This window comes from Mixophyes fleayi, chromosome 8, assembly GCF_038048845.1.
Source record: "Mixophyes fleayi isolate aMixFle1 chromosome 8, aMixFle1.hap1, whole genome shotgun sequence".
Lineage (NCBI taxonomy): Eukaryota > Metazoa > Chordata > Amphibia > Anura > Limnodynastidae > Mixophyes > Mixophyes fleayi.
The window spans coordinates 42,461,943-42,475,768 of NC_134409.1; the positions used below are offsets into that span (position 1 = coordinate 42,461,943).

The window sequence follows — 13,826 nt, forward strand, 5'->3', positions numbered from 1 at the left end:
AAGCTTCCAAGTCACAAGTGTGCAGAGTGCGGTTTGTGACTGATACAGGGGTTCAGGAGTGGTTTCCTGACAGAATAGAGGTGATATATTGTATGACTGTTAGAATATAAGATAAGATATCTAATCAGGGAGTAGCTAGAGGGGCTTATCCCTGACAAGTAGCATGCTAGAATTTTTGCAGTAGGACCAAAAAGCCTCCAGTAGTAAAGAACCTGGGTCAGCAAGGTATAAAGCATATCTTACCTATATAGATTGACCTTCTCCAACAGATTTTCTTTGATTATGACTCATACACAAGCAATAGTTCAAATATAGGTTGGGATAAGCCATAGCAACATGATACAATCAGAGGCAACATAGCTAGTTCTTCTAAGTTGATGTGTTAATTAGGAAAAATACACATCTACAATTTCTTACACTGAGTCTGGACCTAAAAATCTCTGTACTAAAAATTATACTGTGAACTAGCATACATTATTCATTGAGCCTTTATATATATTTAAACAATAAAAATAATATTGAACAGTTCTGTGGGCTAGAACAATTATTTTGCAAAGTTTGAACACTTACCTGTAATTTGTACAATATCTTTAAGGTTTGGGTCTTCAACAAATCCCAGGAATATTACATGAATTATTGCTCCGCTGTTTATTATATCAGGAAAGCAAAGTCTTGTATCATAATTGTCTTCTCCATCTGATAGTAGTAGTATTTCAGTGCCGTCTGATGAGCCTGACTTTCCTTTATTTACCTGATCAAGCAACATGATGTATGGGATAGAGATATAGTCAAATGTGCAAGTCTTCCCCTTCCTTACATTTTGTCATAGCAATATTCACCCCCAAAACCCATTTTTAAAACTTAACGCAGAACTAATCCTGGTTACATTTAAAAGGGATACAGAATGAAGAAAAGCAATCAATATTTCATGCATTTGAATATGAATGGTTCTGTTGAAATATATTAGCATGTAATATACTTGTTAACATCTACAGTAAATAAAAAGTATCTGCATAGTAAAAAATACATTTACATGAAAAATACCTGAATACCAGCCAGGATTCCTGCACATATATTTGTTCCTCCAGATGCTGTTTTTGGAAGTAGAGCTTTTAGCTGCTGACGTTCTACATCACTTTTTATTTGGATTAATGATGAAGCAACTGAAGCAGCGCTTGAAAACAAAACTATTCCAGCATAAGAATTTGTCTCAATGACCTGCATAATGAAAACCTCTGCAGCCTGGTACAACCGCTGAATACGATTATACTGAAATGAGTGAATTAAATTATATTATTTTGATTGCATAATAACAAATTGTTGTTATACTTTAGAATGGTAGAATGACAAATAGTTGTTATACTTTAGAATTGCATAATGACAAATAGTTGTTATACTTTTGACCCTGGGCAGAGGCGCATGCAGGATTTTTAAGGGGGGATTTCCCCCCCCCCCCCCTCGGCAGCACTGTACTATAAAGCATCCGCAGCGCCCGCCGTGGATGCTTCTTTGACAGCGCCGCGGCTGCTGTATAGTACAGTGCCGCTATGTAGGGGCACTTCTTTAGCGGAGGGGAGGGGTTTCTGGAGACCCTGAAACCCCTCCCTGAGTGCGCTCCTGCTGGGGGTACAATTAATTTACTATTATACTAAAGGGTCAAACTTAATTTATTAGAATACTAGAGGAGATTTCACCCTCCAAACATCTTGATAGTAGTGGCAATTTTAAAACATCTGAAAAAATATATATTTTTTGTATATTTCCCCAATGGTGTCCTAGCTCCTCTCCCTTACACCTCACATTAAGCAAAAGAATAAAAACAAAAATACTCTTGAAAGGTTACAGAGTAGGATTCCATTTATAGACACTGCTCTAAACTCTGATTAGAGATGCACAAAGAGATTAAAGCAGAAGAGAGGATGCAGTGAAACCAAGACATGGTATGAAGAAGAGACACTTGAAGAAGTAACAGGAATTAAAAATCAGGGTAGGGAGATTTTTATTTACTTTATGTTTTTATGTTATGATAATTTACAGTTGCCACATCTTGATTACTGACTAGATATTATGAATTTTAGCAGTGGGTTGGATTTGTTTGGTCCCCTCTTCCAAAAGCCAACAGTTCCAGGTTGACTATTCCAAGGTCTGCATGTGCATATGTGCATCATTCCTACTTATGTATTCATGCAACAAAATATAGTATATAACATTATTGGTGCCTTACTATCTTTAAAAGTTCTTGTCTGGCATCTATACTCTACCCACTGGTTCTGTTTATTTGTAATTGGGTGTGAATCGTACTGATTCTTCAAACACCAACTGTTGCTTGATTGAACTCTGCCTGCCTAGAACTTAACTTGGATTTTGACTGTCTAGGCATGCTGCATTCCAAACTAGTCCTGCAGTTTATGCCAAAGTCTTCACCGAACCTAAGGTAAAATTTCCAGATCATTATTATATTGGTTTTGTATACTGGTTCCCATAAACACAAACAAAATAATTCTTAATTCATAAGAAGTAAAAATAAAATACAGTAGACACACATACACTCTCACTTGCATGCATTCTGATATCTATAAGTAGTAAAATAATTTATTCATTTATTAATAAAACAATATATATGTATTTCAATATTTTAATTTTTCCATATTTTTTTCTCAGTTGGTACCTTCACTTGCTGTACATGCTAAAATGTCCATAACCATACACACTATTTTGCAAAGTAATAACAAAAAATAAATATGGTACATATTTTTCTAATTCATAAATTGTTGGAAGATGGACATGGTGTAGTTTGGGGACATTTTGTGAGAGCCAGTAATCTAGAACGTGTCTTAATCCTTAGCTTATACTATTAGTGATCATGCTTTGCTAATATGTTAATGGTTATTTAGTTATAAAGATCCTTGGTTAGACCTTTTATTCTGTTTACATTTTTCCATATAACTTAGTCATTATTGTTTCCAAACATAGGTCAGTGAACTCTTTTGAGTGTAACTCATTTAATATTTGGCAATGCACTTTTCGGAAAATCAATACATGGATTTATATTTAAATCAGTGCCTTCATTTTACTTACATACAGAGCACAATTAATCTTGGCTAATGACATCTCCCAAAGCTAGGAGGACCAATCAGATTATGCTACACTAACCCCACCAATTCCATATTGTAACTATGTCATCTTAGTGCAGTTCAGGGTGTGACTATCAAACCTAGTGTCAAGGGCTTGGTCCCTCCATAAGACTAGATTACATATGCTCCCCTTGTATGGATGAATACATTGAGAATTCACTTACATATATAATATATATAAAGGACACTTACACCGCCCATGCTTCCTGAGACGTCAAGCACTAAAGTCAGTACTCTTTCTGAAGATTTCAGCAGAGTGAATGTGGGGACAGGAACACTGAATCCAGGTGTTGGAGGAGTGGAACGTATATCAGTGGAGCTCATGATGATATCCCATGTACTATTGTAATTACATAGTCGGTTTTGTGGGTTGGGAGCCTCAATGTTATGGTTACTTGCATCACAAAATTCAGTAACCTAAAATTGTAAATATAATATCAACTGCATATTCATATCAGTGCAACACCAATACACAATTAAACATTTTTTTCAATATCTTTTGATTAATAAGTAAACATAAAAAGAATTTGCAACACAATAAAATGCTGATTTTGGTCATATAGTGCATAAATCTGCTCCTCCTGTGATGCATGGGGTCAAGTAAAATGCATATCCTGTTTTAGAGTTGAGGGAGTTTGGCCTTACAGAGATCTAAAATACAGAGTAACAATAGTGTTGGACATTATGTATGTGCATCATGCAAGAGTATGTGCCCTCTATGCAAAAAAATAATAATGTTTGCATTTGATTTGCAACCCTTGCAGTATGACATGATTTGCTCAGCTGCAAACTCTGCAGCCGGACAAGATTTGCGACTAAGTTAGCCACTTAGGGCCTGATTCATCAAAGAAAGCAAAATTAACGCAATTTTCTTTATTTAAAAACAGACAGAAATTTCACGCATGTATTCCCATATTCAAGTGGATCTCAAGAAATGTTTCCATTTGGGTATAAGTATGCTCTGCCTATAAGGCACTTGTCATATGCAGACAGACACACTGCAGGATAAACACAATTCATATGTGCAATATAAAGTCCCATTATTTTTTTTTTTATTTTTTTTTACATAAAGTACATACTGTATATCAGGATGTTATTAATGCCTACTGTACATAAAATAAAATGTTACAGTTGCTCTTAATTGCAAACACATGTCTGTCATTTGTGTTTGAACTTGAACTGCATGCTGTCATGCGCCATCACTGACTGCCCTATCGAGCCCCTATAAAAGGATGACTCAGGCAGCATGTGGCTGTCAGAGTATTAGGTCATAATCTGCTGACGTACCTGCTTGTCTCCTGAGTTTGACTCTCCCCAGATTGACTATTCTTCTGGTTCTTGTTTTGGTGTCTGTGTTTGCTACCTACCCGAATTTTCTTTGGATTCTGATTTGGACCCAGACTGATACCTGTTACCGATCCGGCTTGTTTGACTACTTCACCACCCACCTCACCAGCAACTGACATCAAGGACAGAAACATGCATGCTTCTTGCAGCGGAGTCCATACTCCCTTGCGGGGGTCCCTGGTGAAAACCAGGAGCGTGTTAGGCTCCTTGCCTCCTCGCTCAGTAGTGCCAACTGCTGGTAGGTGATCGCACTGTGTTCACTGGCATAACGTCCGTTTCTGAGCATGCGCAGAGCAATTTCAAGCAAAGTAATGCAGACTACAGGACGTACGTTCCTTAATGAATCAGACCCATAATTTGTATGAAATGTGCTGAAATATACATTTTGCAACTTAACTAAGTCCCCTTGAACCCTTTAAATTGTGCTGATTTCTCTTCTTGTAATATTCAGGAACAGTTATACACTGGTCTTGAATCTCCTGACCAATATACATAACAGATCTTGGGTCTCAGTGATCCACTTACCATCATACCAGCAATAAAAATTACCCTTGCTATTAAAAATATTGCCGATATGTATGACCCTGGATATGGATATCATAGTTATTGCTATAGAAGTATTGGGATCATTATCTCAGCAATTCCTACACTGGTGATGGGACAATATAAAACCTAGGGCTAATTTAAAGGATGTTATGAATATTTCCATCCCAACAGGTTTTCTGGCTTTTACTATCACTTAAGTGCATGTGCATGTTTAAGTGATTTTCATGCATCTGTCATTAAGCAGGACTCAATTGAAATTTAATAACAAACACATTTAAAACAGATGACACTGCGCAAGCACACACTTTAAAGGTGGATAGAGAAGAATAGATGTCTTCATCTTAATATAATATTGCAGCAGGGCTAATGATTTACATATTATCTGCTACAGGAGTCAATAAGCAAGCAGCCAATCAGAAATTAATCTATATAGTTTGCTGATAGTCATCATCCAAATTGAGGATTGCTCTAGCAGCCCTCCTGCACCCGCAGCAGGTAAGCCTTCTAAAAACTGTATCCATACTGTACTTGGCCTATGTTGAACGAGACACAAGGATATAAATGAACATAAGTGAGGTTTTTTTTAATAAACAATTACAATATGAGCTAACATCCTAGTTTAGTGCACACAAACAAACAAATAAACCCTCTAAGGTAGGCAAAATTGATAATAACTATCTATCTATCTATCTATCTATCTATCTATCTATCTATCTATCTATCTATCTATCTCTGATGAGTCTCAAAACTAGCTCCATGTGACAGCTTTCTGAAAGCAATTACTGTGAGGATTCTTAACACTAGCTCCACATGACAGCTGTCAGAAAATAGTTCACAATAACAGCTATCTGGTTAGTCACCTCACCTGGACTACTGTACAGCTTTCTTTACTCTGCAATCAGCCCTTTAGTGGAAAACTCAAATCAATCAGAACAATATATGTCATATGTTTGTAGCCTTTATAAAGTTTTCTTTTGGATTTCTCTGCTTGTGCTTTGAAGAATGCTTGCTTTGTTTGACTGTACAGCATGAATCTACCTTCTCCAGTCCTTCGATCTGTCACATATATATCAGTGGAATGCTTTTCTATTTACTATTCCATTAGTTCATTGGATGGAGAGGTCTCTATGACTTTCAACTAGTTCATTATACCAGTATCAGTCACTGGTAATGTGATTTATATATTATTTGTCATTTTTTATAACTTCTGGTATTTGCTAGATTCTTGTGGATCATGACCAGAGTACCTAGGGGCTTGGGTTAAAGTGCATTCATCACTTCAACTATTTGATCCAAGTGAGTACCAAAGAAAGCTCACTTGTATTTGTACTTATATTGACAAGCCCTTAGCTGACCATGACTGGGCAGGTACGCTGTGGGCTTGGCCCATAATCATGATCATCTCCCGATTCGGCTGACTTGGAGGCCAGTTAACAATAATTAGGAGGATTGCAGTGCCGTTTTGGTAATATCTTTATCTTTTACTTATTTATTATATACAGAATGTATAACACAAACCCCCTATAGAGACACAGAGAGTTGGTTTACGCCCTCTCTCACAGTACTTTGGTTGCTACCTTAAATCTTGCTAACTTGCTTTACATGCCTTAGCTATCTGTAGAAGTTGTGTTGCTGTAAGGTATATACCTGCAACTAATCTTGTTTAGTACATATTTTGAAATGAAACATTTGTTTATAAATATAAGTATATATATATATATATATATATATATATATATGTGTAAACAATGTCAATGATTCAATATGGTTCGTAACTCAATATTTGGAAAAGAGTAGAAAGTCCATATAGTCCGGACACCTTATTTACACTTTCCAATGTGCAGGCAGCTGCCAGTCCCCAAAGGGCCAGATGGTGACTCTAGAAATAACCTACCAATACAAAGAAAGGGATAGGGCACCCAATAGTGTAGTATTTTTTAATATATTTAAAAAATCCTTAGATGAAAATATATATGCGTACCAGACTGCCATGTTATTCAAGCATATCAGAACCTCATTCCAAAACTTTCAAGGATATCATGATAGGCTCCATGCTGTGAACCCGAAAAACTGCCTTTGGGCACCCTATCTCATTCGTTGCATTTGTATATATATATACATATTTATATATATATATATATATATATATATACATATACACACACACACACACACACACAAAGCATGGCTACTCTACACTCACCAAATACACAATAAATGCTGTCCTAGCTACTTCTCTATATTAACAACAGGGAATGTTAGTTTGAAATATTGCAATATATGTTGAACTGACGAACTCACGCTGAGACCTTCCCATCTTCCCACCAGTCATTTTTATCAGGGCTAAAGTCATACCTGCACACAGCTTCTAAAGGCAGGTCTTTTTCAAGCACTAGCAGCCATGGGACACATGGAACTCACCTGATACAAGTTGGAATTATTTAATGTAAAGAACAAAAGTATGGGGTGCAAGAGTTTTAGGACTTAAATTACAAAAACAAAATAGGCACTGATCCTCTGCAATCTCCATGTACAAACTGGGGTGCAAGAGGGGGTTGCCCAACATTGTATAATCAAGAAACATGGCTACTTTTTGGTTTATATAATGTATGTCCCAACACTCTTGCTCCCCATCCTTTAGTTATTTACATGAATTAATTCCAACTTGTGTCTTTTCCAATCCTTGTAGGAGGCTAATGGTGATTGATCCAACGTATTTATTTTACCAACATATTTATAACTGACTAACACTTAACTATACAGTACCACTATGCTTAAAAAAATTATACATGCTTATCCATAACAACCTTTCAAAGTTACCCTGTTGCAATTTTTGATTAGCATATTTCCTATATTTTGTTACATTAATTAATCTGAGCCATAGGTAGAAATTTTGTAGTTTGTATTGTTTCATACATTGAGCCAAAGTGGTTTGAGATGGTAACTTACATTTATTACCTAATTTTCTTGAAGTGTTTAGCTCACATTGCACAAGTTCACCCAAAGGAGTTGGAGCTTATCAGTAGAACCATGACATTATATTTTTTATGCTCCAACATGTCCATGTAATGACAAAAATACTTATAGTAAAAATATCAAATAAAAAAAACATCAAGAGACAGGTGTAAATTGTAATACTCACATCAGCCAGTACTTGCATGTACATTATAGATAACATCAAGAGACATGTGTAAATTGTAATACATCAGCTAGTACTTGCATGTACATTATAGATAACATCAAGAGACAGGTGTAAATTGTAATACTTACATCAGCTAGTGCTTGCATATACATTATAGATTCTTTAGCAAACTGTGACTGGACAGGCACAAAAACACAATCATTTTCATAAAGGTTATTATTGGAAGCGTTAAAATAGCATGGTCTACACGAGTTTCCTTTACATACTTTGTTGTCACCCAAAATATCAACAGAACACCTGGAACCAAGTAAATTGAAAATTATAGTTATAATATTAGACTTTAAAATATTGATACGTTTTGAAAACATACATTGTTACAATGTCTGGAGACTGTGATAATAAATATTAGTATTGTATTAATGATGATCATTGCTAGGGGTGCTTTGCAAGTCAGACAAATCTATTACAGAAACATCTAATTCCAAAGAGCTACACCCCATCTTTTCCAGATGTTCTACACTCATATGATCTCTCTCTAGTTATTACCCAAGGCTATATGCTTGTATATGGCAGTCAATGACATTTGAACCAGATCATACAATATGTAAAGCAATTATCAAGACCTTATAGTGAAAAAGTATGTATAGAGAGTATTTATAGAGACTTATAGAGCAAAATTATAGAGACTTATATATATATAAATTATTTTTATAAATTATATGTATATATATATATATAAAATTATATATATTATATAAAATTGTATATATATATATATATATATATATATATATATATATATATATATATATATAAATTATTATAATTTATATGTGAATTATAGAGACTTATAGAGCAAAAGTATTTTCACTCCATTAACACCCCATCAGATATATCCTTTTCAATTCACTTTGGAGGAGTAAGAAGGAAAAATGGCTTCTGCTATGAGGGGCACTCCTGGGGTACACTTTGTATACTTGAGGGGGTAAGCCAAAATATTGATAAGTTGCATAGAAAAAAATATTTAGTTCACCATTTATTATGAAATTTGTATATCCTGTTAACAAAATGTACATTAAGTATTGTATCATTGTTTTAATTAAAATGGAGGGCCTGATTCATGTTCGAACTTACACCCATTTGAAATAGTTCTGCCTATGCCCAGAAAAAGCCATTACGCCAATGAATGCAAATAAATGCAAATGACACTCCTTACAGCTTGAAAGGCTGAACAAGAAAGGGAACTAGCGTGCTCACATAGGCCATATACAGTAAGGTCTTCCAATGCAGATGTGACTGATGCAAGTCCTGTGATTGTCATAAGTACTTTTGTTTTTAGCAGTATCCTTTTACATCCACTAAAGGATAGGTTAAAATGCCAACTTATGCTGATTGCAGACACACTTTCCAAGACTTGCTACTTTTATCAGGACTTTTTCATAACTTCTTTTTTATAATAATTTTCAAGAAAATTTTTGTTCAGAAATAGTGCGTGTACCGTAAAAACATCTGCTTTAGTGCAATTTATTTTTAAGCAGATAAACTGGCTTTTAAGAATACCCCTATTCAACACTTTTTATGTCTAATTTGTGCATTTAAGTATGTACTCCACTATTCATACATTTGTGGACGTGTTCTAACCCTACCAAATGCACCTTCCGTATAAAGATAATCAATATATCATCCATATTGTATTATTGAATTCTTGACGAGGTTAGTAATGTAAATATTTTCTTCATTTTATGTTCCCAGGATCAAATTGCCTAACTTAAGGACAAAAACAATTCCCATCAACTTGCTTTTTATTTAAACATAAAACTAACTGTCAAAGATAACATTGTAGTTCAAAATAAAGGAAGAAAAGATCATTACAAACATCCTCTGCTGTTTCCCATTCTCAGATCGGGTCAAACAAATAAACAGCAGTAATGGTAATGGTCAATAAATGTGTATAGGGATTTAATATCACATTAAATACAACTCTTGTCCTCCCTCAATTCCTTCCTCATTTATAGAATAACACTCTCTTTGGATGGTTGGCAAGTTAGTCCAATCACTGCGCTGTGTATCTGTAGTATAGGCATAAAAGATATATAATTTCCCTTTTGTTTTTGGCATGAAACATATTTATAAGTAAAAGTAATAGGATTGAATATGTCTGTTGCTACATTACTTTATCTAAACCACATCTAAGACACAGACTTGAAGGATAGGCTTTCAGCAAGGTATGGCAACAATTATGAAACAAATTCTGAATTATATTTAATTATATATTTATTTATTTTTCAGAAGTTTAGGGCCTGAATCATTTAGGAATGTAAATGCCGATATGTGCCGTATTTGCCGTAAAATCGCTCTGCACATGCCCAGAATCGGACTATATGCCAGTGAACGCAGCAAGATACAATTCATCGTCGAGTGCAAAGTACCCTTATGATAACCTATGATTTCAGAAGCGGAACTGGAATAAGAATGGGCGTATGCATGTAGCCAATTTATAGCAAGGACATGCCAAGCTCCAGCACACGGAGCAGCATCCGAATAAAACTTTGGGCATCTCAAAGGTACATGTTTTTCTGTGGTAATGTTTGCATATTTATTATTATTAATTGTTATTGTAATTTATTATCAACAGGTGACATTAATTCAATTTTTTTCCTATGCATTCTCCTTGGACTTTATATTTTACATATGCATTGAACTAGACCCATATTCAACAAGAGACGTGTTTTCAGATCCGCTTCTTATTCAATACGGACGTGCGTATGCCTGATCTATGTGTGTTTTAAACAAAAACTCACAATACCTTCGCTTTGCATGCCTTAATGAATCAGGCCCTTAATGTGGGCGCAATCCACATAGCCTAGCATTTCTGTTTCAGTTTTCTTTCTGTATGTGCTAATAAGTGCTAATTAATAGCTGAATGTATTACATAGCATCATCAGCAGCAGATATTTATTTAGCACTAGTAATTCCGCTGTGCTGTACAGTGAACTCGCTCACGTCAGTCCCTGCCCCATTGGAGCTTACAGTCTAAATTCCCTAACATACACACACAGACAGAGAGAGACTAGGGTCAATTTGATAGCAGCCAATTAACCTACTAGTATTTTTTTGGAATGTGGGAGGAAACCGGAGCACCCGGAAGAAACCCGTGCAAACACGGTGAGAACATACAAACTCCACACAGATAAGGCCATTGTTGGGAATCGAACTTATGACCCCAGAGCTGTGAGGCAGAAGTGCGAGTCACTGATGTAAAGTTTTTGTTGGAGAATGCCAATGCAATTATTTGTTGTTGAATAAAGTACTATTAATATTTGAGAGGCCTCTTTGGATCCTTTTTTTCCTATTGCCTTTTAGCTGTTCTTTAACTTATAATACAAAATGTAAACTAGTTAGTGTCTTTAATCCATTAAATGTATATATGTTATAATATAATCATATATAATATCTACACAATTTTGGAAAAAGTAGAACTGACAGTTTTATTTATTTCTCCAGATACATTTTTTTATAGAGTATACAAAATGTTATTAATGTTTCACACTTGTATTTACTGAAACAAAACAAATGGAGCTGTTTAAAAACATTTTGCAATACAAAATAGATGTTGTGGAACAAATATATTTCAGCAACACAAGATCACTTTAGTGATATATAAAGTCATACAAATGTTCATTTATGTATACACTTTATTATGTTGCACAAAATTATTTTGACCTCCCAGGATTCATTTTGTAACAAATTATCTCTAGGATACAAAATTCATGTGAATCATAAACAAAAATTGTTGTGTTGCATAAGATATAGAAAAATAAACAGGTATTTAAACACCACACAATTAAATTTTCAATAGATTTCCTACAATAATGCCATTTTAGGGTTCTAAAGTAGTTTGTGCTGAAAATGAATTTGCAACATAAATACAATTTTTGAACAAATAATATTTTATAATAGCAAAATATATGTGCTATGTTTTGTGTTACAAATTTAATCTATACAATAGAGAGATTTATTTTGTGGCATAGCAACCAATTATGTGCAGTTTAATGCTTATGTAGAGAAAATTATTTATGGTGAAATGTCACACCATACTTTGTGAATAAAGCACTCATTCAACTTCAATTTATATTGGCCATTCCAGCATAGTATTGCATGTATTACAAATATTGATGATGCCATAATTATTTAAAACATTTACCTTGTGGCTTCAATTTTACCATTCTGTGCGATGTAATAGGGTTGGTCTAAATTGTATTCATCAAAGACTCCCCATCGGAGATGTGCCCATTCATGCACAAACACTCTCCCTGTAAGAATACAATGTGTGAAAATCTTTTTAAAAATCCAATCTTCAAAATACAACAAAGTATAAATAAAACTGTAATTGTATCAAAAACCAAGTTCAAATATTTAAAATAATGTAACAAGCTACATTGATAAGAAACCTATAGTTTATATTATAGATGTGTGCTGATCCTCGTGTTTTGGTTTTGGATGTGGTTTTGGTTCTAAAACGCGTTCATGTTTTAGTTTTGTGACATGTTTTAGCAAAAAAAAAATCACAAAAGGTTTGAATTTTGTTTTGGTTTTGAATCTGGATTTAATTAAAAATTGTGGAAACTGGTAAAATAATGTAATTTTGAGCTGTTTTTGCTCTAATAGTACTATTTATAGCATTAACATTAATTTCTAGTCATTTTCAGTCTATTTTCTAGAGATGGTCACTAACCCCCGTGTTTTGGTTTTGGTTTTGGTTTTGCAAAACCACCATTGCGTGTTTTGGTTTTGGTTTTGGTTTTGTTAGGTTGTGTTTTGCTATTTTGTTGGAAAATCAATGTTTTTGGGCCTAAAGTAACCCAATTTAGTGCTCCAACTGTTTCATAGATAAGTAATCTAATTGTAGAGGTAATAAATCATCCAAAAAACAGTTTAATTCCTGGTAGGTAGGCCTTCATTTATTCTACACACAAAACAGATTGTCTTTCTCTCCATCTATGCATATTGGCAATGCAGCCATCGTCTTTGGATGTATATTACACCCTACACTTATAGTTAAATATGTAAAGAAATGGAAAAAGGCAGTTTGCTTTCAGTCTCTATAGGCCCCCCTCCACTTGTTTACAAAACCAAAAAATTCAGTGGTTATAGACTGTACAATATTAATTGAAATGGAGAAAGCCAGTTTGGTTTCTGGCTCTCTAGGCCCCCCTCCACTTGTCAAAAAAAAATAAAATCAGCTGTTATAGACTGTACAATATTAAGAGAAATGGATAAAGCCAGTTTGGGATCACTCTGTCTATGACACCCTACCCTTAAGGAGAAATTGCCCAAACAGCAGCCTTTCAAGACAGTACGTGATATGTAAATGCCACAAGTCCCTTTCCTCTTTTGGGATAGATTGCACCCTACACTTACATAGAAAGTTTTAAAAATATGTTATCGTCATCATCTTCAGGTTCATCCTCACCCTCATCAGTGTGTACGTCATCACCACAGACTATCAATTCATCGCCGCTTGAATCCGCCATTAGAGAACAGTCAGTGCTTGGATGTCTTGGATGGTGAAGGCCTTCCTCGTGGAAGATGTAGTTCATTTTTATAAACATCATTATCTCCACATTTTTGGGAAGTAACCTTCTACGGCGATCACT

At 34.7% G+C, this 13,826-nt stretch overlaps 1 protein-coding gene across 1 annotated transcript in view; it reads right to left on the bottom strand.

Annotated features, from left to right (window-relative positions):
- The window catches only part of LOC142100057 (calcium-activated chloride channel regulator 1-like), a 77,373-nt gene that overhangs the window by 46,433 nt on the left and 17,114 nt on the right, over nucleotides 1-13,826 (bottom strand). The window contains exons 4-8 of the mRNA XM_075184045.1: nucleotides 12,374-12,482; nucleotides 8,298-8,466; nucleotides 3,327-3,551; nucleotides 1,045-1,269; nucleotides 571-751 (exon numbers count right to left, since the gene is read on the bottom strand). Coding sequence (XP_075040146.1) covers nucleotides 571-751; nucleotides 1,045-1,269; nucleotides 3,327-3,551; nucleotides 8,298-8,466; nucleotides 12,374-12,482 — 909 coding nt within the window. The remainder of the gene's footprint in view (nucleotides 1-570; nucleotides 752-1,044; nucleotides 1,270-3,326; nucleotides 3,552-8,297; nucleotides 8,467-12,373; nucleotides 12,483-13,826) is intronic.